This window comes from Macrosteles quadrilineatus, unplaced genomic scaffold, assembly GCF_028750875.1.
Source record: "Macrosteles quadrilineatus isolate MER2022 unplaced genomic scaffold, UCM_ALF_1.0 Scaffold_1__1_contigs__length_201487025, whole genome shotgun sequence".
NCBI lineage: Eukaryota > Metazoa > Arthropoda > Insecta > Hemiptera > Cicadellidae > Macrosteles > Macrosteles quadrilineatus.
In genome coordinates this window covers 120,699,282-120,725,495 of record NW_026542594.1, presented here as the reverse complement: position 1 = coordinate 120,725,495, position 26,214 = coordinate 120,699,282, and the positions used below count along the sequence as shown (strand labels likewise).

The window sequence follows — 26,214 nt, the reverse complement described above, 5'->3', positions numbered from 1 at the left end:
AGAATGGGAAACAAGCTGCTTATTGACATTAGCAGAATGGGAAACAAGCTGCTTATTGACATTAGCAGAATGGGAAACAAGCTGCTTATTGACATTAGCAGAATGGGAAACAAGCTGCTTATTGACATTAGCAGAATGGGAAACAAGCTGCTTATTGACATTAGCAGAATGGGAAACAAGCTGCTTATTGACATTAGCAGAATGGGAAACAAGCTGCTTATTGACATTAGCAGAATGGGAAACAAGCTGCTTATTGACATTAGCAGAATGGGAAACAAGCTGCTTATTGACATTAGCAGATTGGGAAACAAGCTGCTTATTGGCATTAACAGAATGGGAAACAAGCTGCTTATTGACATTAGCAGAATGGGAAACAAGCTGGTTTTGACAGGTTATCTTTACATGAAAAGTATTTTTGTTTTCTAGCTTAGTTGATGCATTAATGATACATTAATGATGCAATGTGACAAAAAATATAGTTCATCACTTGGGCAAAACGTGCCTTTTCAACCCTCCCTCATTTTCCAAATGAAACTTAAGCTCGGGTCGAAAAGAATCACTTTACGCCCTAGTGATGAAATAGAAGTATACTATTTTTACCTCAAAGTATATGCATGATTTATTTCAATGCTATTGCTATAGGATTGCTTTCATAGCAATGAAAGCCAGTTGAGCGGAGCAAGTTTCAATGTTTTTAATAAAGCAATAAATAAAAAATAATGTGTGTTAGGAGTCAAAAGAAAAATCTTAAACGTAATCATGATCAACATCACACTTTTTAGGTTGATGTTGATATGCTTGTCAAATAAAAGGTCTTTATTAGCAGAACACATAGCAAAAAATCTGAACTAAAATGGACAACGGAGCTTTTGGGGACATGGCCGCTAGGAATGAGAAGAAAATGTTCAAAGTATGAATAAGTTTATATATAAATTAGTGATAGGTCGGTACTTCATGTCAAATCTCGGTTCTTCTTGGCAAAAGAACTGGAACCGAGAACAGATTGTGAAATGTTGGTACCAATACCTCCAGTACCGATAATGCCGAAGATTTACCGATATTGCCGTCAACGATGACGTTTCCGTGGCCGCGGGAGATGATTTTGCCACAATCGTGGATGACGACGATGATGATATAAACACATTGACGATGTTCATAAACATGTAACTCTCGTATTTATTTAGTCCACTTCCAAAGTCCGTTTAGCCCACGAACACAACAGATAGCTATCCTCCTTTTTTTACAATTCAAAATCCTGGCCTAGAGCTTTTTCTTGAACAAAACTAGTCTGTAAATGCAGTTAAATAATAAATTACCAATAAAACAAAGTACTGTATTTATTATCAAACTTAATATTATAAATGAGTTTATGAAAATCCAGAAGAGCAAGTCATCGGGCATTCTTCTACTGATCCATTTTCTTTCCCAACAGGACCTTGGTTTCCTTGGTTTAATTCTCCTCACGATGTCATTTGCTTTTTCTAACAACTCCTCACTAACCGTATCAATCACTATAGTTCGGCCGCTTAGAAAACGACCTGCGCGCTAATGCTAAATCAATGTTGGAGGAGGTCGCTTTCTAAGCGGCCGAACTATAACAGCGGTCGTCAACTAAAACTTCGCCAATAACAGTGGCATGGCTTAAACATTCACTTTTGTGTCTAAACCTCTAGTGGCGTGACACTAAAACTGGTGTAATTTAGTGGAGCCACTGCTACATGCTAGTGTAAACCTATCTTTAGTTCAACAAAAGGCATTCCAAAAGAAGCTGATAGCATTTGATATTATATTGATTCTACGCTTTAGTACCACTGGCTGATGTTACTCACAGGTTTTGGATTGATAGGAGAGCAAAGTGGCTGAGGATTGAGCACTGCTGATATTCTATCTACAATGGACATATCTACTTCCAGTTGGCAGTTCTGCAGGAGAATTCTGCAAACAAAAAAACAGCAATCAACCTTACGCCATTCACGGTCCCCAAATTGTACTTTTCAAAACAAGTACAAAAGTGAACTTGTTGGGTGTGTGAATGAAGGGGTGAACCGTCCCTCATAGTCACTGATTGCTCAAGCCAAAACACATATACACTAGGCTAGGACTTACGAGATATCGACACGAGGAACAGTGTTTTGACTAGTTGGACTGGTGCGCCTGAACTGTAGTCTCAAGTCAGGTTGAATGGGTGAACTGTCCCTCACAGACACTGCTTGCTCAAACTTTAAAAGCTGCAACAAAAAACGTTAATTTTATTTACATTACATTCAACATTGAGTGTGTTGAGAGATGATCTCTGCAAAGCGTAAGAAAAAGCTAGAGCTGACTACTTGTATTGTAAGATGGGAATGTAAATGGAATGGACATGTAAAACAAACATGAGACATGCAGCAAAATCCCAATTACAAAATCTGGTTCAAGAAGAGCAAAACAATCTCAGGTAAGCAATGGAAAGACATGAATCATTCAAAGGCTATCTCTTTAGAATCTGTAGTGATGTGACCAGAGACTTAAAATTAGGGATAGACGGGTTCCGAAATTTCGGGAAATTTTCGGGAAAAAAATATTCCTGATTTTCGGGACGAGATTATATTTAATTCAGGAATTTTTCGGGACGGGATTTGATCCGATCGTTGGCGATTTTGCCGCTTCACGAGTGACGATGACGACGCTATCGCGAGAGATGTTCACGATAGTTCCGTGAACGCAGGAGGTGAAATAATTTTGACGATCGTGCCGTGACCGCGAGTCATACCGACAATCGCGCCCTGACCGCGAGTCATACTGACGATCGCGCAGTGACCACGAGTCATACCGACGATCGCGCCGTAGCCGCGGAGTCATACCGACGATCCCGTCGAGACCGTGAGTCATAACAACGATCGCGCCGTGACCGCGGAGTCATACCGACAATCGCACCATGACCGCGCAGTCATACTGAGCATCACGCTGTGACGATCGCACCGTGACCGCGAGTCACAAGTTTCTATAACTTTAAAATTTTTACCCATTTTTTGGTTGTTATAGATCAGTGCCACACATGGTAAAAATTGATTTTGTTTGTCTTTTTTGGTAACTGCAATACTCAAGACTTAATTTTAATGCACAGGAATAAATCCCGTCCCGTCCCGTCCCGAAAGTCGGGAAGGAAATAAAAATCCCGTCCCGTCCCGAACTAAAAATTCAATCCCTTCCATCCTTACTTAAAATGTTAAATATAATTTAGTTGTCACCTAATTATCAGCTGCCATATGTTTAAATAGTTTTGTTTATATCTTCCTAGTACCAAAATAACAAAACTATTTAAACATCTGTCAGCTGATAATTAGATGATAACTAAATAATATTTAACATTTTAAGTCCCTGGTCACATTACTACAGGAATGGGCCGATTATATCCACATGAATATGTTCAAATCTACAATTTGCCAAAGGGAAATCTTTGTTACTGTCTTACAGTAGAGTAGATAGGTTCACAAGATGGTCGGAAGCACACCCCTTGCAAGGTATCTCTGCCGAAGAAGTCTCGTCAGCTCTTTTCAATTGTTGGATATCAAGGTATGGTGTTCCCTTGCGAATAACAACAGACTAGGGTAAACAATTTGAATCTGCACTCTTCGCTGAGTTGGGAAATTTGTGTGGATTTTCAAGATTAAGGACAACAAGTTACCACGCATGCGCAAATGGCATGGTGGAACGTTTCCACAGACAACTCAAGCCGCCATTATGTGCCACTCCGCCTCCACTTGGGTCAAATCCTTATTCACAGTGCTTGGAATAAGAAATACTTTCCGTGTGGATCTGAACACCTCGTCTGCAGAAATGGTTTTTGGAGAGGTTTTACGTCTCCCTGGCGAGTATTTTATGCCAACAACTAAGCCGGCACCCCTAGGGGATCCGACAAATTTTTTGTCTCGATTACGACTGAAGATTTCCTCAATAAAACCAACAAATATCAAGAGACACAGCATCAACCACACCTTCAATTTTCGTGATTTGGACACATGTTTGCACGGTTTTCTGAGGGTGGATGCTATGAGAAAATCTTTACAACATCCATACACTGGACCTCATCCAGTGATCAAGAAAGACGGTAAAACTATCACAATAAAACTGAATGGTTCTAATGTTATTGTTCTAAATGTTAAAAAGTCTTGACAGAGTTAAACCGGCCTATGTCCTTCAGAATGATACGGCCTATGTCCTTCAGTTAAGCCCTCAACTGTATCTCAAACTTCAAAAGATGTGGATCTTCAAAAGTCGTATACGACGAAGTCTGGAAGAAAAGTAAAATTCAAGAATCCAGTTTCAGTTTGATTGAAATCACGCTTATCCTTGCTGCTATTTAATTTAATTTGTTTTTATTTCGTTTTGTGACTTTTCGGAACCCTCCCGAAACTCCATGGACTTCCAGTCTTCACAGGGGGCTCTTGTAGTGATGTAACCAGAGACTTAAAATGTTAAATATAACTTAGTTGTCACATAATTTTAGGCTTCCCAACAAAAACTGATTAAATTTATTTGTACTAAACAATTGCTTGTTAATTTAAAAAGTATGTTGAATTAAATCAATCATGTTTGGTGGAAAATCTTTAGACTTTTCATTTCAAGAATTTCTTCTGGTATAAATAACGTCTTATTTTAATACGAGGTTCTTTCCACTAAAAATAAAAAAAGTGGTATTAGACTACTGCTATTATGTCCAAACAAGTGAGATAATTCCACACAGTTTAATTTAAAACGTGTCAATAGTAAAAAAACTATTTGATGAGGGAGGTAAACTGGGCTGATCTGAATTATGTTATGCTATACAGGGTAGAAAGATATGGTAAACCCCAAATGGCAAATACACTTACGGTGAATTAGAAATCGTGGTGCTTGGTATAAAGACAGATTTAACAGTTTTTGCCTCACCTCCACATACTCCACATCTGGTTTGGTACTAGAAGCCACCTTCTCTACCAGACACTCCAACAGTTGTACACAGGCAGCTGTGAGCACACCTCCCACTACAGTCTGGCTAGTAGAACGCTTCTCATCACTCTCCATGATCACAGGAGCTGCCAGCAGTCTGTAACATAGTACAACTTTCAGTCTTTGCCTCAACACTTGCCAAACAACTGGGGATCTGCAGGCAAAACAATTATACAAAGTCAGGTCAAAATGGTAGTTCTCCAGTTTTGGGCCAAAATTGGGCCGGGCAGTTATTTGGAAAGTGTTTATTTTAAGAAATAATTATTGTATAATACTACAGTCGGTTAATATTGTGCATGATCTCCACCTTATTGTTTTAGAATCGTAAACGTCTTCTTACACGATCATGGCAAAATTAAAAACATCTTCTGAGCTCACAGCAAATTATTATATGCATCAAGGTAAAATCGTGAACATCTTCTGAGGTTACGTTGAAACCTAGAACATCTTTTGTTGTCCCAATTAAATTTATAACTTCTACCATGGTCTCAGCAAAATCGTAAACATTTTCTGTCGTAACTACAAAATCAAGAACATCTTCCACAGTCATTTGCAAGATGTTGAGCCAGTCAAAATAGTGGTTGAGTTCCATAGTCATGGTGAACTTGTAAACGCCGTCCATGGTCAAGGTGAAATCGTGAAAGCCTTCCAGGGTTACAACCAAATCAAAAACATCCCCTGCGGTCAAGGAAAAGTCGTGAACGTCTTCTCTGGTCATGGCAAACTCGTAAACGTCTTTCAGACATGACAAAATCAAGTACATCTTCTCCTGTCACTGCATAATCATGAACATCTTAATTCATTTTTTAAGCTGAACTCAATGCCGCAATCCATTTTTTGTTATCAAGCTTTCTTTATAAAAATATAGCAATTTTTTTTGTTAAAAATGTCAATATTTCAAAAGCAAAATATGAAAATGAAAAACAGATCGTGGAATTGAGTTCAGCTTAAAAAAGTGATTCGAAATGATGGGTCACAACACCCCCTTCATGTTTAAAATAATTTATCACATTTCAAAATGGCGGATCCAAGATGGCGGCCGAAAAAATTGCATCCGTCACAACCAAGTGAAAATAGGTTGACAATGACTGGTGGCAAGGCCGTAGCCAGGGGGGGGTTAGGGGGTCAAACCCCCCCCCCCAAAATCCTAAAATTTAGTAGTAAAAATAACACTAGGTTTAAAAAGTGCAAGTTAAATTATAAAATAGAAACCACAACAGAGGATTATGTTATATGTTTTATTATGTTTTGCAGTAACTATTCATATTTCATAATTATAATAATTCTAGTAATAAATCTGATCTATTAAAGAGGTAACAAAACTATGTAGGTTCAACAAAAATACTTTACTCAAACAAAACAGATTTATCATCCCGTAATATTTTACATCAACATTTTAGAAATAAGAATGGGAATTGGTGTTTGAAAGTGCTTAAATCTGTTATCCACAGTCATGACCTGACCCAGTGGTGATTCCAAGGGAGGCTAAAGAAAGTACCAAACTGTTTTTAGCCGTAGCCTACAGTATGGTTAGAAATTTATGAATGCAATTGTCATAATTTAAATTTGTAAATGTCTACTTGCTTATGACAAACAACAAGTTAAATGGGAGTTTTTTTAACAATTGACGACAGTTTTAGGCGTTAAAAATTGCTTTAGAAAGTCACTAAACTACTTTAAAAATATAAAATATTTTCCGGGGGAGGGCCCCCAGCCCCCCTTCACAAGGTCCAAGAACCGCCACTGACCTGACCCCCCACCGAAAGTTTGTCCTGGCTCCGCCTTGACTGGTGGTGTATACTTATTTTTATCTAGCACTATTTTGAGATTATGGTCTTAGTTTGTAAATGCACAATGTTAAAAAGGGCTAAAAATAAAGTTATAAAAAGCCCTCATAACTTTGGAATGGATCGAGATTTTTAAAAACGGTTTGTGGCATTGTAATCAGGGTAAAAATCTAGTTTGAAATAATGGGTCACAACCCCACCATTATGTTTGAAAAAAAATATTTTGCATCCAATATTGCGAATACAAGATGGCGGCCGGAAATGACCACCTTGTCAAAATGAGATACTTCCTACCCAACAATGTTTGGAAAAGGTCTGGGATTGATATTTGAAAAAAATGGAGAAAAAAGTTGGGGGGGGGACAATTAAAACTCACCCTGTATATATGAATTTGAACGGATGGTGTTTTTGGCCTCTGGGGACCTCAAAATGAAAAATAAATCGGTCCCGGGTCTAGGTCTTACCACGAGACCTATGGTAATAGCTTATTCCCTATATGGGAAATTTGCTAAAATAAAAATTAAGAACAAATTTGATGTACCTGATGTGATTTAGTTGACAAGCATCCAAAAAGATTTGTTTGGCAACCTCAAAATCCTTTCTTCCATAAACGGAAACAGCAAACAGGCCAAGTTTGTTGAAGAACTCCTGAGCCGTATGGTCCATCTGCTGCAAGGACGACTGTGTAAGTTGGCCTGTTTCTGGAGATACTGTCAGTATATCTTCATGCAGCAGAACCACAGCAAGGCTGCTCAGTCTCACGTGCAAGTGGCTTTCCTCAAGACTAACCCCAGACTCTGTAGAGCCTGTCAAATAAATCATTATCTATGATATTAAAACGAAACAGTGTTTTTTTATTTCATGATTCTGAATCAACCACTCGACGGATTTTCATGATTTTTGTGTTGAAAGAAAGATAATTTTGAGAACTAGGGAATGTCGAAGCCATAATTTTAGTTTAGGGTCCCAGTTTTTTAGAAATTAAGTTTTAATTTTTAAAAAGTCTAGCAGCAGACGCTAAGATTCTAAACTAGCTTTTGGCATAAAATAATTTGCTTAACATAACAGCTGTAAACATTCAGCTTTTGTGTCACAAATTCAGCATTTGGATAACAATTTAAAGACATACTTAGGGTTGACTTATTTATACTATGTGTAATGCTTATCATTGATACGTTCAATTCTTCTGTAAGAGGATGACAGATTAATTTAATATACATAGTAAAATACTAGGATGTTCAAATTATTTTTTAAAGCAATCTTTGTAATCTTTGATTTGTTTTAGAGCAATATAATGTGTTTTAACTAACAGCTGGTTAGTTATAAAAATTCCCTATAGAATTAAAAAAGGTTCAAATACCTGCTATTAAGCAATCCAATTTTGTTGTTGACACAACTAGTTTCGGTGTCTGTGTGACACCATCATCAGGCTGCACAAGGACAGTTTTCTTTCTTCATACGAAGAGCGTCATATTTACACGAAAATAATAAATAAACATTTAAACACGACACAAACACGAATACGAGACATTTATGGTAACTGATCAGTTAAGAAAACAGACGACGCTAACCCGACGGAGTTTGAGTCCAGACTGCGGGTGGTCAGTGCAGTAGTGTACGTCCGTTATCTTACTCCGAACCGAAACTAGTTGTGTCAACAACAAAATTGGATTGCTTAATAGCAGGTATTTGAACCTTTTTTAATATTATTTGGCAATCCGGAGGCTAACAACTACAATGTCCCTATAGAACTATGAGGTTATTTACTCTGATTTTGTCATTGATTATAGGAAATAAGTAAGATTAGTAGACCACCGAGATAAGTAACACCATCGATGTGTACAAGTCGAGGCTCTGTACACGAGTTAAATAAAAAAGATATGCAAATTATTTTACTGCTCAACTTTTTTGGAAAGGGTAGGAAAATCACAATTTTTACATGTTTTAATTCATCTTGGCAGCTTTTTGTTTACAATCAATGTTTTTGAATGCTTGAACTTTGTTTGGATTAGGCCCGAAAATATTGATGTCATAAAGATGGAGATCAAGAATCCTCAGGAATACGATTTTAAATTACCACCACAACCTCAGACGGGTGTTATCCAAAGATATACAGATGAATGACATATGACATAGATTGAACACGTCATCATTGACCTAGGTTACTGCAATTAGACTATCCATCCTTTTATGAAATCTAAAAAAGTTGTTTGGCGTGTGTTTAGTTGTGGTTACGTTTGGAGGCGCTGAATATTTTATAGTTTAAATAAATGAATATGGGGAATTACGATGTACATTGATTCAATGAGGGTGGTTTAATTATCAAGGATATTGGAACTGATAACGGAATCTAAATATATAAAAGGCAAAGCCCTCACTGACTGACTGACTCACTCACTCACTCACTCATCACTAATTCTCCCACTTCCCATTTACCTAGGAGGCTGAAACTCGGTACACCGATTCTTTGGGCATTAAATAGGAAAACTAAGTAGTTTTTATTCAGATCGGGCTTTCGGGCTCCGCCCCAGTGGCTCTGGAGTTTCCCATGTTAACCTTATGATTTTTCATATTTAAAAGGAACTTCTTAACAGCTGTTTCAATTAAACAAGTTGGTTCTGTTCTATGGTGTTCTAATGATGTTCAATAGCATTAAAGTTACAAGGATTACCAACAGGGTGCAGCACTACTATTATTTTTTTAAATATATGACTACAGCCAATTTGCAACCAAACGGTGAGTGAGCGTAGCGAACAAACTTCAACCTGGAAGCGAGTTAGCGTAGCGAATGAGCTAACCTGAAGGCAAGTGAGCGGAGCGAACGAGCTCCAACCTAAAGGTGAGTGAGCGTAGCGAACGAACTTCAACCAGGACGTGATTGAGCCATGCGAACGAGCTCACTTGTTTTTTATTATTTTTTTTTATAAATATATATATAGATATGTTATTTTTATTAGCAAAGGTTCACTTTAGTTCATAACCAAACAATATTTTTTACCATTCTATTAATTAACACTTAAAATTATTGGTTATGGATAAACTACCAAGCAAGAGTGTGTGTCAGTGATAGCAATATATGCTTATGGATGTTGTCCTATTTGGCTATCTGCAGTTTTGAGAGTTGACTCATTAGTAATGGGTCGGTTGCTTATTCATCGGGTTGGTTAGTTTTTTTTATCGGTTGTCAGTTTTTTTTGTTTTTTTTTTCATTAAATCACTTAATAAATCAAATTTTTTTCTAACTATGCAATGGTCAATCACACGTTTAAAATTTTCACTTGTGCTTCAATAGAGGCCATAATATTTCAAAGCAAGATTAGGTTAGACTAAATACCCAAACCTCATTATATTATGGTATCTATACAATTCACAAATTGTCTTATTTTAAAAGTCAAGGTTACAATACAAGGTTATACTCACAAGTAATCATAATATTAGGTAAAATGATGTAGCTGAAAAACTGTATAACATATGCTATTATAACAAGAGCTATTGAAAAAAGGAGATGAATTATGTTAAACAATTAAATAGTTGTACCCTAGTGGTACTATAGTTTAATGAATGAATCATTTTAATTTATTTTGTAGAATAAACTGTTTGAATCAACCAGTAAAATTACTTAACTAACAACAGTTAGAATACCTATAAAATGAAGTCAAGTTTATACATTTTATTGACAAACTTAAGAAAAGTTCTTACAAAGTCAAAATTTACAATTTGAAACCTAATCTTAATGAGTATGACATATTACTATTCTGTAAATAGTTACTATTAATTTACAAAATTAGTCAAGTAGAACTGTAGATTATTTTGTACAAAGTTTAAAAAAAATCTCTAACTCGGTATTTTTTTACCACTATAAATTCAGAAGTTCCTTAACTTTTTTTTACAAATAACTTTTAAATGGTTAAGTGATCGAAAGTGGAAGGTAATAATCTGAAAGAGAATAACATCGTCTTGATGTGAGCCGTGTGACGAATGGTGCTCCCCTTGAACACTTGTAGGCTTTTATATAAAACTCTTTGAGTTGCTTTTTCATTTGATGTGTCATTTATAATGGTAATTTCATTTAATGTAATAATTTAATGTGTTTATTAAGTCATTTAAATCTGAATTTATAAACTGGAAGGTCTTGGGATAATGGGAGTCCCCGTAAAATGGTTTCATCAATCTTATTTGAATGGTCGGTTGCAATTTGTTGAAATAAAATCAAACAAAAAAACAATTATTTAACTACATTTAATTATTCTCATAAACGTAGAATTAAGTGGGGGTGCCACAGGGTTTAATTTTAGGACTAATTTTGTTTATATATTAAATAAAAAGTAAGTGTTAGTGAACACGATAACTTGAGAAATTTTTGTCCGATTTTGATGAAATTTGATTTAAAGGTGAAAGGCGGGATAAACTTGAATGAGTTCACGAACCAGCATGATCGGACCATGGGAATGGGGTTTTACAGGGGGTTTAATGGGATAAAAAAAATTGGTTTTTCTTATTTTTGACCCTCAAAACTTAAAATTTATGGATTTCTCTCGGGACCTTTTTAAAGAGCTTAAAAAAACAAATAATTTAGTACACCAAAGTGTTTTTGTATGATAATTGGTAACGGAGAAGGTTTCTGCACTCTGAAATTGAATTGAATATAAGCTGGAATTCTCCAAAAAGAAACCAACTTTTGCTGGATCACTAATTCTAAGGAAATTGCCTGCCTCTATAAAGGAGTAATCAAATTATAAATCATTTAAAGCTAAATTAAAACAAAACATTTGATAGGAAAGGCGCCTTATACAATGGCACATTGATATTTACTCATTGAATAAATATTCATTGGTAATTTAGTACTTAAAATGTATATATTTAGGCTATTTTAGTACTTTATATTTGACATTATTTTTGTACCCATGTAAGGGAAATAAAGATGTTTTGATTCGATTTAATTATATTAATGTAATAAAAGTTATAAAGCGTTAAAACCCCGATATACATTTTGAAACATCCAATCGGGTACTTTATACTTTTTTAATTGGCAACCAGACCATACAAAGGTAGGTATTTTAAGCCAATGGAGATAAGTGCGCTATCTTGTAGTCTTGTTACTGACTAAGGCCAACATTTAACTTAATGTTGAAAAACAAATATTATAAAATTTTCTACTAGATACAAAAATATGGAAAACTGTTCTCTTAATTTAGTTGAAGCTCTTAAATTCTTATGGGTTTATGTAGATGACACGGTTAAATGGGATTCACATTTGAATTATTTACATACCAAAATTAGGTTGATATCATCTTTATTAATTCATTTAAGGGACTGTGTTTCTATTGAGACACTTAAAGTCGTTCATCATGCTTATGTGGAGTCTGTGTTAAGATTTTTTAAGATATGGCATAATTTTATGGGGTCAAGCTACTGGTATAAAATTTATATTCAGGTTACAAAAATGCATTATTCGCATTATCACCAACTCTCATCCACGCAGTTCTTGTAAGAAACATTTTAAAAATTTAAAAAATTCAGACATTAACGGGGTTGTATATTCTAGAATTATTAAATTACATTTAAAAATGAGCTACCAGAAACAATAGATTTCAAGCACAGGTATGAAACCCGAAATGAATATACATTTAGAGTTAGACTCCCCAGACACCGTTTGACCTTACATGAAAAATCTCCATTGCTGACCTAAGATTGTACAATGTGCTTCCACCATGCTATAAGTTTAAACAAAACCAAAATTAAAGAGACAATAGATAATTTACTTATTGACAAGGCATTTTACTCAATTGAAGATTTTTACAGAACTTATATTTAGAACATTTTCTTATTTTTTATTTTAAGTGTTTAATTATAATTTAAGTTTAAATGTTACATGTTTTACGCATGGATTCCATCCAAGTCATTGACTTCATTAGTAATGCACTGAAATTATTAACACGCTACTCCGTTTCCAAGACATTATTTGTGGGGTAAACAAAAGTGCAATTTTTTTATAAAAATTTGAAAAAACTAAGTTCAATAAGTTGATGAATTGTGCACTTAAAAATGAAATTACCCTATTTGCACAGTAGCACAATAATTTAGTATTTGACTGTTCTCATTGTGTATCACAACTTTTTGTTGCTGCCTTGTTCAAATTAGCTGTTATCATAAATTCAAACAAAAAGTTAATAGTGCTGCACCCTGTTAGTAAACCGTGTATTTTTATAATGCTATTGAACATCATAGAACCAACTTATTTAATTGAAACAATTGTTAAGATTGATTAATTCCTTTTAAATATGAAAATCATAGGGTTGACATGGAAAACTCCAGAGCCACTGGGGCGGAGCTCAAAAGTCAGATCAGAATAAAAACTACTTAGTTTTCCTATTTAATGACTATTTAATAAGTGTATCAAATTTCAGTCTTCTAGGTAAATGGGAAGTAGGAGAATTAGTGATGAGTGAGTGAGTGAGTCAGTCAGTCTGTGAGAGCTTTGCAATTTATAGGTAGGTATAGATTTAATTTTGACAATGCACCTATTCTAAATGTTATGACATGTATGGCATGTTTTGTGCAAATAAAGTATGTCTATGTCTATGTCATGTTCCTTAGGACTGTTAATTAATTAATAATGTAAGCAAACTAGATTTTAGCTCAACTGTTTTATTTATTTTGGTGATTACTTGAATCTACTCAACTTTGAGTACTCTAAAAACTTAACAACATTATTTATTAGTGTCATGATAAAATAATAACGAGAATGTAATTGCATCATTAGGCCTATCCTAGGAATAAATTATGAAAGTCGTAAACCAACATCCGATGAATCTTTTATGTGCTCCTAACAGTCCTAACCATGGCAAAAATATTTCACAACTGATCAGATAAAACCGACTTTGTATGTCAATTCTTGGTTTGGATTTTTTTACTAAAAACTGGTAAAACAGACCACTGACATGAACAACCGGCTTAATCCCTACTTATTACTAATATAAGTACATAAGCCAACAAAGTAGTTTTGTGCAGAACTGCCATTTATTTTACCCCCAGGTCACCATTCTTTATGTGAACAAAAATCGCCCGATGCCCCTTTCTGTCAGGGCATTTCTGTCATCGTTAAACAACTAGCTAAATCTAACAGCCAATATCGATATCCAAAATCCATAAGGAAAAAGGCCCATACCCTGTTAGTACCAAAGTACTGGTGCCGATATTACAAGGTTTTTGGTACCAGTACTTTTATCGAGAGATAGGAAGACTTTGTATAAGGGCAGGGTTTGCCAGAACCTTACTCCTGAAAGTCTGACTTATCACCCAGAATTAACCAAAGACCAGTGCATTTCAATACTAATAAATAATTAGTAACAAAACATTAAACATCAATTACAAGCCATTTTTATACTCACTTTTATGCTCTTTTTTCTTCTTCCTTGTTTGCTGGCCTGGAGCAGTTGAAGACGAAACACTGGTATTGGATTTGCTGAAAACCCCAAGTCTTAAATTACTCACTAAACAATTAATATTTCGAAAATCTATAATTAAAAAAAAGTTATAAATAATTATAGAAATATGAATAACAGATGGAGCACAACAAATTTACAGAACGATGATACACTTTCACAGAGCCAAATCCAAGGAGCTAAAAGCTATTTGAGTCCAGTTTCACTCCTCACTTATGTTGTACGGAAGAAGGTGAAGGATATCAATCATCGACAGAAATCAATCTAAGTGTTCTTTATAGATTGACTCTCAGCCCCACATGCACAAGGCCTACCATCTGTTACTCTCCATTTTAACTTCCAAGTAATTATGTCTATCTACTCCTTAGCCAAAGCACTTAATAAAGTCCAATGTTTCCGAGGAAGGTTTGTTCAACTTACTACTGCAGTTGGGTCAGATATCAAGAAGCTTTTATCTTGAAAAGAATCCTGTGACAAAATCTTTCTAACTTTAAATTAAAGATTGGTTTCCATCGGCTAAGAAGCAGTTTGTCATGCTCAATCAACTATACCTCCTGAGTTAGATAGATAAATAAATCTTATCTTATCTTACTGATATTATAAATGTGAAAGTTTGTGTGTTTGTTTGTTTAAAGTTGAATCACACATTAACTACTGGACGGATTGGGCTGAAATTTGGCATAATGATAGCTTACATTCCCGATTAACATTTAGGCATATTCTTATCACAAAAATCCTTTCGGGCTCCGCCCCAGTGGCTCTGTATTTCCTCATGTTGACCTTATGAGTATTCATATTAAAAGGGAATAAAAGAATTTAGTCAGCTGTTTAAAATTTGATAAAGTAGCTGTTTGTTCTATGATATGCAAAAGTATTAAAAATTATAAGATTTGCCAACAGGGTGCAGCACTATTTTTTTGCATTTATGAAAACAGCTAATATAATTTGAACAAAGCAGAAACAAAAAACTGTGATACACAATGAGAACTGTCAAAGAAGGATTGATTACAGTTTGTTTATGTTTTTAATTTCATTAATCATTTGTGATATTTGGCGAATTTTTAATAATTAATTTTTAGTGGTAGAACATTATGGCAATGGTATATGTGTAATACATATACCTTAAATTTTACCTTAAATTTAGAGAAGCAAATGTTATCAAACTGTGTCCTTCCCTATTTCAAACAGAAAGCTTATGAGCATAACTGCAATAAACATTTTATTCTTATATGCCAACCCCGTACTAAGGATGGGTACTCTGCTAGTAAATAAATAATTCTTTATTGCCACCTAACGTTTTAAATTATAGCATAGCTAAAAAACAGATGACATTGTCAAAAGTAAAACTAACCTAAAATATACAATAATATGTCTTATGCACTAAAATACCCCTAAACAAGTAATAAAGATTTGCTCAACAATAAAAGTAAAAAATGAATTTCTATGAATAGTAAGAGTAAGACAAATAAGAACTTTGTACAAAATAAAAGTCATATTGTTTCATTAGCTTCGTTAAGGTATTCATTTACGCTGTAATATGTTTTACTAGTCAGAAAATCAGCAAGGCTGCTTTTAAAAGATTCATTATGAATTAAAGTTTTTAGAGTTGTGGGTAGTTTATTAAAAAGCTTTTTCCCCATATATTTAGGAGTTTTTTTCTACAAGCTTCAAACGGTGTCTCGGATATTGAAAATTATTCTTAAATCTGGTGGTCTTAAATGTGGTCAAAGTTTTCACTAATATAGTCATCAAAATTTGACTGCACAGCTAACAATGTTTTGTAAATCATTAAATTTGGAATAGTCATAATATTCAATTTTCTAAAAACTGTTTTGCATGAAGATTTCTATGGTAAAAAGGTCATAATTCTTATAATTTTCTTTTGAATTTTAAAAACACTTTCAATTTTAGAGGAAAATTCCCAAACTTCAAGATATGGAGTGGGAAGCTATATAATGGACAACATCTTGGAGTGTCCTTTAATTAGAGCCTCTTTCTGTTAGGTGTAGTAATATTGCAAAAGACCGGAAAGTTTCAATAAGACTGCTTCTTGTAACGTTCCAAACTTATTTTGTTTTGTACCCAAACGTTACTGGTACAGATCAATCAATTAACAGACAGGTGCATTGAACGCTCTGCTGCCTGCCACAGAACCAATCAGAGGCGTACAAGCCACCTGTGGATCCCCCCACCCTCACACTGCTGGTTGGAATAGGCGACAATATCAATCTTAAAGTTGACTTGTTTACCATACCAGTAAAATATAGAGTTTCGATATGTTACATTCTATTTTCAAAATTGTAAAAATTGTGTAATTTATCATGGAAATAAATAAAGATCTATGAAAGTTTTTGTATGTTTTTGGATCTACAATCTAAGCAAATCTTTTACTAATCTATATAATTAATACGCCAACACGAAGTTTGTCGGTTGAACTTCTCCACCATTTCTTAACCGATTTTATTCATTGACGTCTCATTAGAAAGAGCGTGTCGCATAGATTTGCAAACTGACCTTAAATTTTTTTTAAGTCCCTTGGCTCTGCCCCAGTGGCTTTTAAAGTTCCCATGTTATCCTTAGGAAGAAAATATTTGTTTCCATCATGATCAGCTGGATATTTAATTGCTGTTAATATTTAAGCTGCAATTCAAGGAAATGCGTCCTACGAAAATTAAATCTTTAAAAATTAAATTATTGAAAGAACCTATTTGCAAATTATGGAAACATAAAAATTCATAGAACGCCACAGAGTAGAAGAAATAGAGATAATATTTTTTACAGAATTTGTTATCGTTATTAGCCCATATAATGAAGAACACTTACAAGATTCAGATTCCTACAAACGATGAACGAGGATGTTAGCCGAAGTGCTACAATTTTTAGTAGGAGACATGGACTTAACTTTGTGATCATTGCAGAGGAAAGCCCTTTAAGGCCAAATAAATCTGATATGTCAATGACATTAATCTATGTTTCCATAAAAGTCAAGTGATTTTAGAATAATAGCCTATGAAAATATCAAAAATTTTTATTGAAGGAATTTCATTATTATTATTTATATATAGCTAAGGGAAACAAAAACCAACTGAACAAACATCAGGTCTTTAACTCTGCATTTTCTCAGGTAAATATAATTAACGTTATTGCCAATTAATTATTATAATTAAAAATATGCCAATTGAACAAATAAAATTGTGACAGACAACAGGAAGTCCTTAAGGTGACGAAAAAAGATTTTATCTTTATTAAAGAATGACTGAAATTTTTAAACTTACTGCTGGCAACAAGGGTGGTACCATGCGTATGTTTATCAATAACGAAGATAAACATGGACAACCTTATGCGGCTATTAGTCAGGAAATGTTTGTAGAAAACATTAAAAAGCAATACCAGGTTATGAAATATGATAAAATATTTACAGAAAATGTTGATTACTGTTATATACATCGTGAGTATCTCCATGAGTTACACACCGGTAATATTTGAGTTGACTCTTTTAAACTCATATATGACTGTTGTTCGTTTTGAAATAACTTCTGTAACACTTTGCGATTGCTCGAATTCAAGCAACATGTACATTAGTAAAACCATATAGTTTAAAGTATTTTCATACGTGCATCGGCACATCTGTATATTTCGTACTAGGTCACGAAATAGTTTTTAACCATTTACCTGCATTAAAACAAATACAATTTTAATTTAATAAATGTAGCATGGTTAAATTATATTTCTAAACTCCATGTGGATAGTCGTCAAATCACAGTCTAATGATTTCTGTTGCTATTTATTGTATATCTAAATGCCCCCGCCACAACAAACTTACAGACTAAGCCAATTTACGTTTGTCTGGCTAGATTTTCACTAAAATATTCCCTTAAAATTGTCGGATATATTTCCTTATTAAATAAGATAAATTTTAATTAGTGCTTTGGTGTGCTGGTACAATGAAGGTAACTTAATGAGATATGCTTGTTATTTTAAACTTTGATAGCTTAGTATGAAATTAACAATATTACAAAATTTTATTAAAATATATCCATAAACAAGAAAACTACAACAGTCTATTCTCCATAAAAATATCATGGGCATTTAGATAACAATTTTTATTGGTTAAATTATCTCCGTAACCGTTAGGCATACAACAACACGTTGATGTACAAACTTATTTAATTTTTTTAGCTCTACGAAATTGTTTGGAAAGAAATTGTGACATTTTATGGTTTTTGGTAGCTGTAATAATGCAGTGGAATTTATAATGAAAAAAAAACAATTATCTTTATTGACACTGACGTTTTGAAATACGGTAGTGTACGATTAATTCGTTGTATAAGGTTGGCAACGCTCCGTGCAGTGGGCGAGGCCGGGTTAGCGAATTCTGCCGTGGGACAAAATCAAGTTAGCGGGTTCCGGAGTTAGCCAATTCCTGTCTGGGACGGTTAGCGAGTTTTAGGGTCAGCCTGTTCTGCCACCCGTCTGAGTTAGTGAATTCCACAGTTAACCTATTCCTATTCGACGGTGATGGCACAGCTTACAACCGTTTATACTACAAGCTCTTTTAGATTTACAAAATTTAAGTTGATGTTGTTTGAAACAAGAAAAGCATAGCTTTTTCTCTCCTTACATTTTTCACCTTTCGGAAATATGAGCTTTCCGAAGCATGGAGCATTTGTCAATATCATTCTTTAAGTAAGCAAACTGCGGGAACTGCTTTTGAAGAGTTGGTCAACACAGGTTTGAAGTCATTTTTCTTTTTAGTTGTGACGTCCTTATTTGGATGAAAATAAATACTCATGATAGAACATTGTCTCTATGACCAGTCTGAAAAATCACGTAAGCTAGGTCTAGTTATACACATACTGCTCACATGTTGAGCCCAATTCAATTATAGTTAATTTGATAAAGCAATTTTCCTAACAGTTCACTGATGAGTTTGTCATGTAGTACTCCTTATGAAGGGCTCAGCTGTCGAGGTAAATTTGAGAATGGTTGTAGTTGTAAGAATTCTATGAGACCAACAATGTCGTCTTCTGATACAGGTGCTAGCATTTTAGTTTGGTTCATTATAGACTCAATGATATACTCGGGTTTAACGAAACGCATCTGTAACGTTTTCGTTATGGCATGCAAGTTTTTATTGGAAACAAAAAGAGGTTCCACCATTTCGAAGGATTTGCCTTCTTCAAGGACAGTTTCTAAGTCTAGCTAGGTTGTCCTCATCAGAGTACAATTTTACAGTATTTTCAAATGCAGTCGTGGTCATAGCGGTTGATGAACACTGATTAACTGTCGGTTCATTATCATTCAGCCACTTTACGACTTTACTCTCATATTCTCTCTCCTCTCTCTGAGATATTAAGCTTTGGCCTAGGCTTACCTCAGATCCGCAGACTTGTCTACCATTTGCCAATAGTGATTTCATAGAAGCCCTTATTTCCAGCATTTGTTTGCGTCGCTCTAGCTCCCTCTCGTCTCTCAGCCGTTGTCGCTTCATTTCCTTCTCTAGCCGTTGTCGCTCCATTTCCTTCTCCAGCTGTTATCGCTCCATTTCCTCATTTTTTCGTTCCAGTTTTTGTAATTCATCCAACTTTTCAAGTTCTATTTCCTTTTGTCTCTGTCTAACGTTGCTTTATTTTGCGGATTTACTTTTTGTTTTCCTTGAACTAATAGAAGTAATGCTGGTTTGTCTCAATACTATTCCTCGAGAGTCATTGTTTCTATTCTCAGAAAATTTCTTTGATAATTTGACAATATTTTAATTCTGATCAGGGGCATGCCTTTTTGGAGGGTTAACTTCCCTATTACTTTTTCTGTTGGACATGGTTCTTTTTTTGTTTCGGCACGAATATTATAATGTCAGTTATCCTAGTCAAATAAGAATAGTCAGTTTTCAGTACAACATTTCAATTATTACTTTATTTAACATTTTGCTTCATCATATTAACAATAGTACCTGGGGACCGAGCTATGCTCGGGGAAAATCATAAGTTTACTCTGAAAGCAGTTTAGTATTGCAGATACATTAATCTACTCCCAAACTCCACACTGCTCACCTTTATTACTTCCTTAACCACTCCCTACGTCGTGGACCTGTTTGCCCTCCTTCCCTATACCATTTTAGAATTGCAGGTACATAAATGCCACAGACAGTTCCCACACTCTGCACTGCTATTCTTACTTCCTTCACAATTTCCTACGTCATGGACCTGTTTTACTCCCTTCTCATAGCATTTTAGGATTGTAGATACCTTAATAATCTAATCCCCATTAACAGTTCCCACACTCCAAACTGCTCACCTTTACTACTTTCTTCACCACTTCCTACGTCGCGGACCTCTTTCCCTCCCTTCCCATAGCATTTTAGGATTGTAGATCCTTAACCTAATCGTCATTAACAGTTCTCACACTCCGGCCAGCTCACCTTGACTACTTCCTTCACCACTTCCTACATCGTGGACCTGTTTTCCTCCCTTCCCATAGCATTTTAGGATTGCAGATACATTAATCTAATCGTCATATACAGTTCCCACACACCAGACTGATTGCCTTTACTACTTCCTTCACCACTTCCTACGTCGCGGACCTGTTTCCCTCTCTTCCCATAGCATTTTAGGATTGAAGATACCTTAATCTAATCGGCATTAACAGTTCCCACACTCCGGACTGCTTGCCTTTACTACTTCCTTCACCACTTCCTACGTCGCAGACCTGTTTTCCTTCCTTTCCATAGCATTTTAGGATTGCCGATACCTTAATCTAACCGTCATAAACAGTTCCCACACTCCACTCTTCTAGCCTTTACTACAATCATAGATAAAAAAAAGTCCTGCTACTATGTAATTTTCAGTATAATCTTTGCTCAATCAATAGTAACAACTGATGTTTTTCCTTTTGTACTGTATTTGAAATTTGCTAGTATACTGTGGATTGACTACTTACAAGAATTTTGTTTACTTTCTCCTTGTTATTTAATTCAGCCAAGATGGTTACTTGTCAACCTATAAGACTAATGTTAAAAAAATGTTACTTTCACTTTCATTTTTCTACGCAATTAGATTTTTGTTGGCAGTTCTAACTGCAGTAAACTCAATTTTAGGCCAGGAATAAACTATTTACAACATTTGAAGAAAATCGTCGGAGCCATTTTCGAGATCTTGGTGCAAGCATACATACATACAAGCAAACATTGCTCATATTAGAGTATAGGATTAAAAACATGTGATAATTAATCTTTACAAATAAATTATACAGCAGAAATAGTAAAGAATAATCAATGGTCATACATATATATGAAATTAGTCATTAACAATATTACATTAGTAAAATTTACGAATGGTTAGTAACGTGTTAATCAGGTTAGTAATCTAGGGTTAAAAATACTCAGTGGCGGCGATAACAACCCGCGCCCCCCCCCCCCCCCCCCGCAAGTTTTTTCGCCAGGCCCCCCAATGAGCTTTAGAAACATTTTCTCATGTATTACCGCCTAAACTTGCAATTTTGCAATAAACTTGACAAGGCATCTCCCGAGGCATCATTATCGTCTTCCATGATCGCGGCAAAATAGTAAATACTTCCCGAAGTCATAAGTCATGGAAGAAACATTATCATAGTTTACCGTGATTACAAATGCAACCAAACCTATGACATCATTATATAGCAGTATCATCGTCTCCCGCGTTCACGGCCCAATCTAATATCACGGCCTAATATCTCCCCGCGACCCGTCGGTGGTGACGGGTAAATCATTTTTCCGTAATTGCGTCGGACAAATCCTAGATATATCTCTTGCTAAAAAAGAAACGTCATTATCGTCTTCTGCAATCGCGGCAAAATATTGAACATCTGCGGCCGCGGAGACATCGTCATCGTCACCCGCAGGGAAATGTTCTCGTCGATATCCGCGATCGCGGCAAAAGCGTAGGCCTAATCCTTCAATTTCGTGAGCGTGATCCTCACGGATATAAAAGCTTTTACTTTTTTTTTGTGCATTATTGTATTGAATATTGACAAAATCGGCTCGAGCTTGATTTTCTGACTTTGTGCTTGATCTCTCAAGCTTGTAGTCCAGGCTCTGCTCGGCTCGAAATTCGACATTATAGGTTTTATGTTTGAAGCAAATACATAAATTGATAGGTAAATTAGTTTAATAAAATAGAACTGAACTTATTTATGAGTCAAAATTAATAAAACAAAAACAATAATAATAACAACTTAAAAGTTAGCTGCAATTAAACAATGTTAAAACATATCACTTCTTTCCACCAAGTTTAGGCTTCTTCAATAATTAACCTCCTCTGTGGCCTGAAGGTCCTTGTTGATCTTCGCAGCTGAGGAGGTACATTCGGGTAGGGTAAAGCTTCTGCTGTGGATGTTCTAGATCGTAGCTGAGGAGGGACATTCGGATGTTGTGAAGCTACTGCAGCGATTGCTCTAGGGCTAGGAAATACAGCTGGTGATCCATGGTTTTCTGGATTTTGTACTTGGAAATCTGAAGAAGACAGTAGCTGTGGTAATCGTTTAATGCAGGGGTCGTCTTCCTCTTCCGATTCATTGTCTTGGTAGCATTTCCGAATTTGACTTGTATGTCTTTTAGTGTGTCCATTAGAATCAATCAACCATGTGTTCCTACCTAACTGTCTAAGTATGGTTCCTATTTTCCATTTTACCTTCAACAAAAGTACGAATGTACACTTTAGTCCCAATGGAAAAGCCTCTGTTTTTATTATATCGCAGCACTTCAGAAGGTTTATCTCTTGTGAAGGTTTGATAAAATCTAATTTAGTTCGCAGATTACGACCCAAGAACAAAAATGCAGGTGTTTGTCCAGTTGCAGTGTGAGGTGTAGCTCGATAGAGAAATAAAAATGTCCTCAAGTTGTCTGTTAACAAGCTAGGCTCTTTATTGTACTGTAATTTGTTCAGAGCTCTTTTAAAGGTATCTACATTTTTCTCCACTTGTCCATTAGAACTTGGGTGAGCTACTGGAGTCGTAATATGTTTTATATTATTGCGCAGGCAGAAATCTTTAAAACCTTGCGAAGTAAATGAAGTTCCATTGTCTGAGATGATTGTTCTAGGTATTCCATATTTACACAACAAATTCTTGAGTGCTTCTACTGTCTTTTCTGTTGTAATAGACGACATAGGTACTATTTCTGGCCATTTCGAGAAAGCGTCAATCACTAAGAGAAACATTTGTCCGTAAAATGGTCCAGCAAAATCTAAATGGATTTGACTCCAAGGTTCACTTTCTTTAGGCCAGTTGGCTAGATGTGTTTTACTTGGTAAATTTTTAGCAAACAAGTTACATTCACGGCAACGGTGACACGTCTGTTCAATTAGAGCATCCATACCTGGCCACCACACATGACCCCGAGCCTCAGACTTCATTCTGACCATGCCATTGTGAGATTCATGCAAGTAGTCCATGATGTAAGTTCGGTATTTAGGTGGAATAACAGTTCTTATTCCCCACAGAAGACAGTTATTATGTAGAGTCAGTGCATCTTTCTTAGAAAAGTAAGGCCTCAAGTTCTCATCTGGACACTTAGTAGGCCAACCAACTTTTACATAGTGCATCACCTTCTTCAAAACAGGGTCCTTAACAGACTCCTCAGCGATTTCAGTACAAGTAATGGGGATCTCGGACTGTACTTCTGTTTGAATTGTCGCTACTATTGTATGGTGCCCCTCATCATTTGAATCAAAAGAATTAGGTTGAAATGATGGTAACCTACTCAAACCATCGACTTTACCAAAATCTTTTGTAGATATGTATTCAATGTCATACGTATAGTTAGACAGTATCAGTGCCCAACGCTGAAGTCTATTGGCAGTTGTGGTAGGTACCCCTTTCTTAGATCCAAAGATTGTAAGCAAGGGTCTGTGGTCGGTCTGTAAAATGAAGTGTTTTTCCAGTAGATATGGGCGAAACTTCTTTATCGCAAAAATGATGGCCAGCCCTTCTCTTTCTATTTGAGAATAGTTTGCTTCAGTGGAAGTCAATGTTTTCGAAGCATATGCAATAGACTTTTCAGAGTTGTCAGGAAATCTATGAAAAATTGCAGCACCGATTCCTACAGCTGATGCATCTGCAGCAAGAATGATGGGTAACTCTGGATTGTAATGTGTTAATGTTAGTATAGGTGCATTCATTAACAAGGCTTTTAATTTGTTGAAACTGCGTTTACATTGGTCAGTCCACAACCAATCTACTCCTTTCTTCCGCAGTTGATTTAAAGGATAACAAACTTTAGAAAATTCAGGTATGAATTTGGAGTAGTATGTAATCATCCCTAAAAATGCCTCCAATTCTTTGACATTTGATGGCTGTGGCATATCAACAATGCCTTGAACTTTAGAATCCGAAACTTGTAAGCCATTTTTAGTTATTACAAACCCAAGATATGTCACTGTTTCTTCCATAAACTTGCATTTATCTTTTGTTTAGTTGGAATCCAAACTCTTTAATTTTATTGAAAGTATTCTCTAGATTTTTGTAGCATTCTTCATCATTGTGCCCTGTAACAATTGTATCATCAAGATAGTTTGCTACGCCTGGCAACCCATTCAACATGTTGTACATAACTTTAGAAAATATAGCTGGAGCGGATGTGATTCCAAAACAAAGTTGCTTGTATCTGTAAAGTCCTTTGATGGTATTAATCACTAGTAAGTCTTGCGAATCTCTATCAACTGGTATTGACAAGTAGGCATCAGATAAATCTATGACTGAGAATTTTTCTCCTCCATTCAATTTAGCAAATATTTCCTCAGGTGTAGGTAGAGGAAACTTCTGAATCTTTAAAGCCTGATTTAATCCTGATGAAAAATCTGCACAAATTCTTATTTGAGTTGGTTTTTTGACAACTACACAAGGTGCAGCCCAATCAGAATAGTCAATTGGTTCTATCAGGTCAGCTTTTTTACAAGCCTGTCGATTTCCTCGCACACTTTGTCTTTTATTGCAAACGGAACTGGCCTTGCCTTTTTGTAAACGGGAGAAGCGTCTTCCTTTAAAATTAAGTGTGCCGTGAATTTTGTACAATGGCCGCTTTTGTTACAAAAGAGTTCATCATTATAATCAATTAATTTACTTAAGCTCATTCTTGGAAGTGAACTTTGAAACCCTGACTTTGAAATGTCATCACCTTCCTTGGAAACCCATAAAGAAACACTTTGTAATGAATTAAGTGGCAATTCGTTGATTTTAAGCTCCTCGATCCAGTCTCTACCTAAAAGATCCTGAGTGCCACCTTCAGCAACGTACAGCTTTAGCTCTCTTTTAGTTTTCCTGAATGCCACTTTAACTGTTTGTTCACCAATCAAGTTTATGCAATGACCACTATAAGATGTCAGTTTAGTATTTGAATGTAACAAAGGAAATTTTCCCAATCTTTCCCAAGTTCGTCGACATATAACAGAAACACAACTTCCTGTATCTAGTTGCATATTAATTAAAATACTATTGATACAGATAGAAACCCAAATTGGAGAAAATACACTCACATTATGACACTGAAGACCAAGAGAAAAAATAGCTTCATTTGTCAACTTAGGTGAACAATCAAGTATGTTAGAGTCGATAACGGTTCTAGAATCTCTTCCTTTTTCATTTTCAGTGAAATTTACTTGGCGGTTGTATGTTCCTTTTCCATGTCCACCAATTTTTTTTAATGAAAATCCGTTCTACTTTTATTTTTGCAAACTTTTGCCAAGTGGCCTTTTGTATCACAATTATTACATATTGCATTTCTAAATCTACATTGTTTCCTAAAATGGTCACCACCACAAGAATAGCATAAATAGTTTGAATTTGTAATTAGAACTCTCCATTGCTCTCATTATCGGAAAATGAAATCATATTTTTCTTTGCTGAAGTGGTAAAAACTGAACTTAATGTTCTAGCAAATTCAAGTACAGTATTGAAATCTGTGTAATCTTTCTGAAGTAAATTGGCTCTAATAGAATCTTCATTTATGCCCATTATGAAAGATGTAATGAGAGCATCTTGAT

The 26,214-nt window shown here is 35.3% G+C and overlaps 1 protein-coding gene across 1 annotated transcript in view; it reads right to left on the bottom strand.

Annotated features, from left to right (window-relative positions):
- LOC128983975 (autophagy-related protein 2 homolog A) overlaps nucleotides 1-26,214 on the bottom strand; it is a 250,121-nt gene that overhangs the window by 133,394 nt on the left and 90,513 nt on the right. Inside the window, exons 10-14 of the mRNA XM_054403259.1 lie at nucleotides 14,150-14,223; nucleotides 7,300-7,564; nucleotides 4,912-5,068; nucleotides 2,107-2,228; nucleotides 1,830-1,935 (exon numbers count right to left, since the gene is read on the bottom strand). Of these exons, the coding sequence (XP_054259234.1) occupies nucleotides 1,830-1,935; nucleotides 2,107-2,228; nucleotides 4,912-5,068; nucleotides 7,300-7,564; nucleotides 14,150-14,223 (724 nt within the window). The remainder of the gene's footprint in view (nucleotides 1-1,829; nucleotides 1,936-2,106; nucleotides 2,229-4,911; nucleotides 5,069-7,299; nucleotides 7,565-14,149; nucleotides 14,224-26,214) is intronic.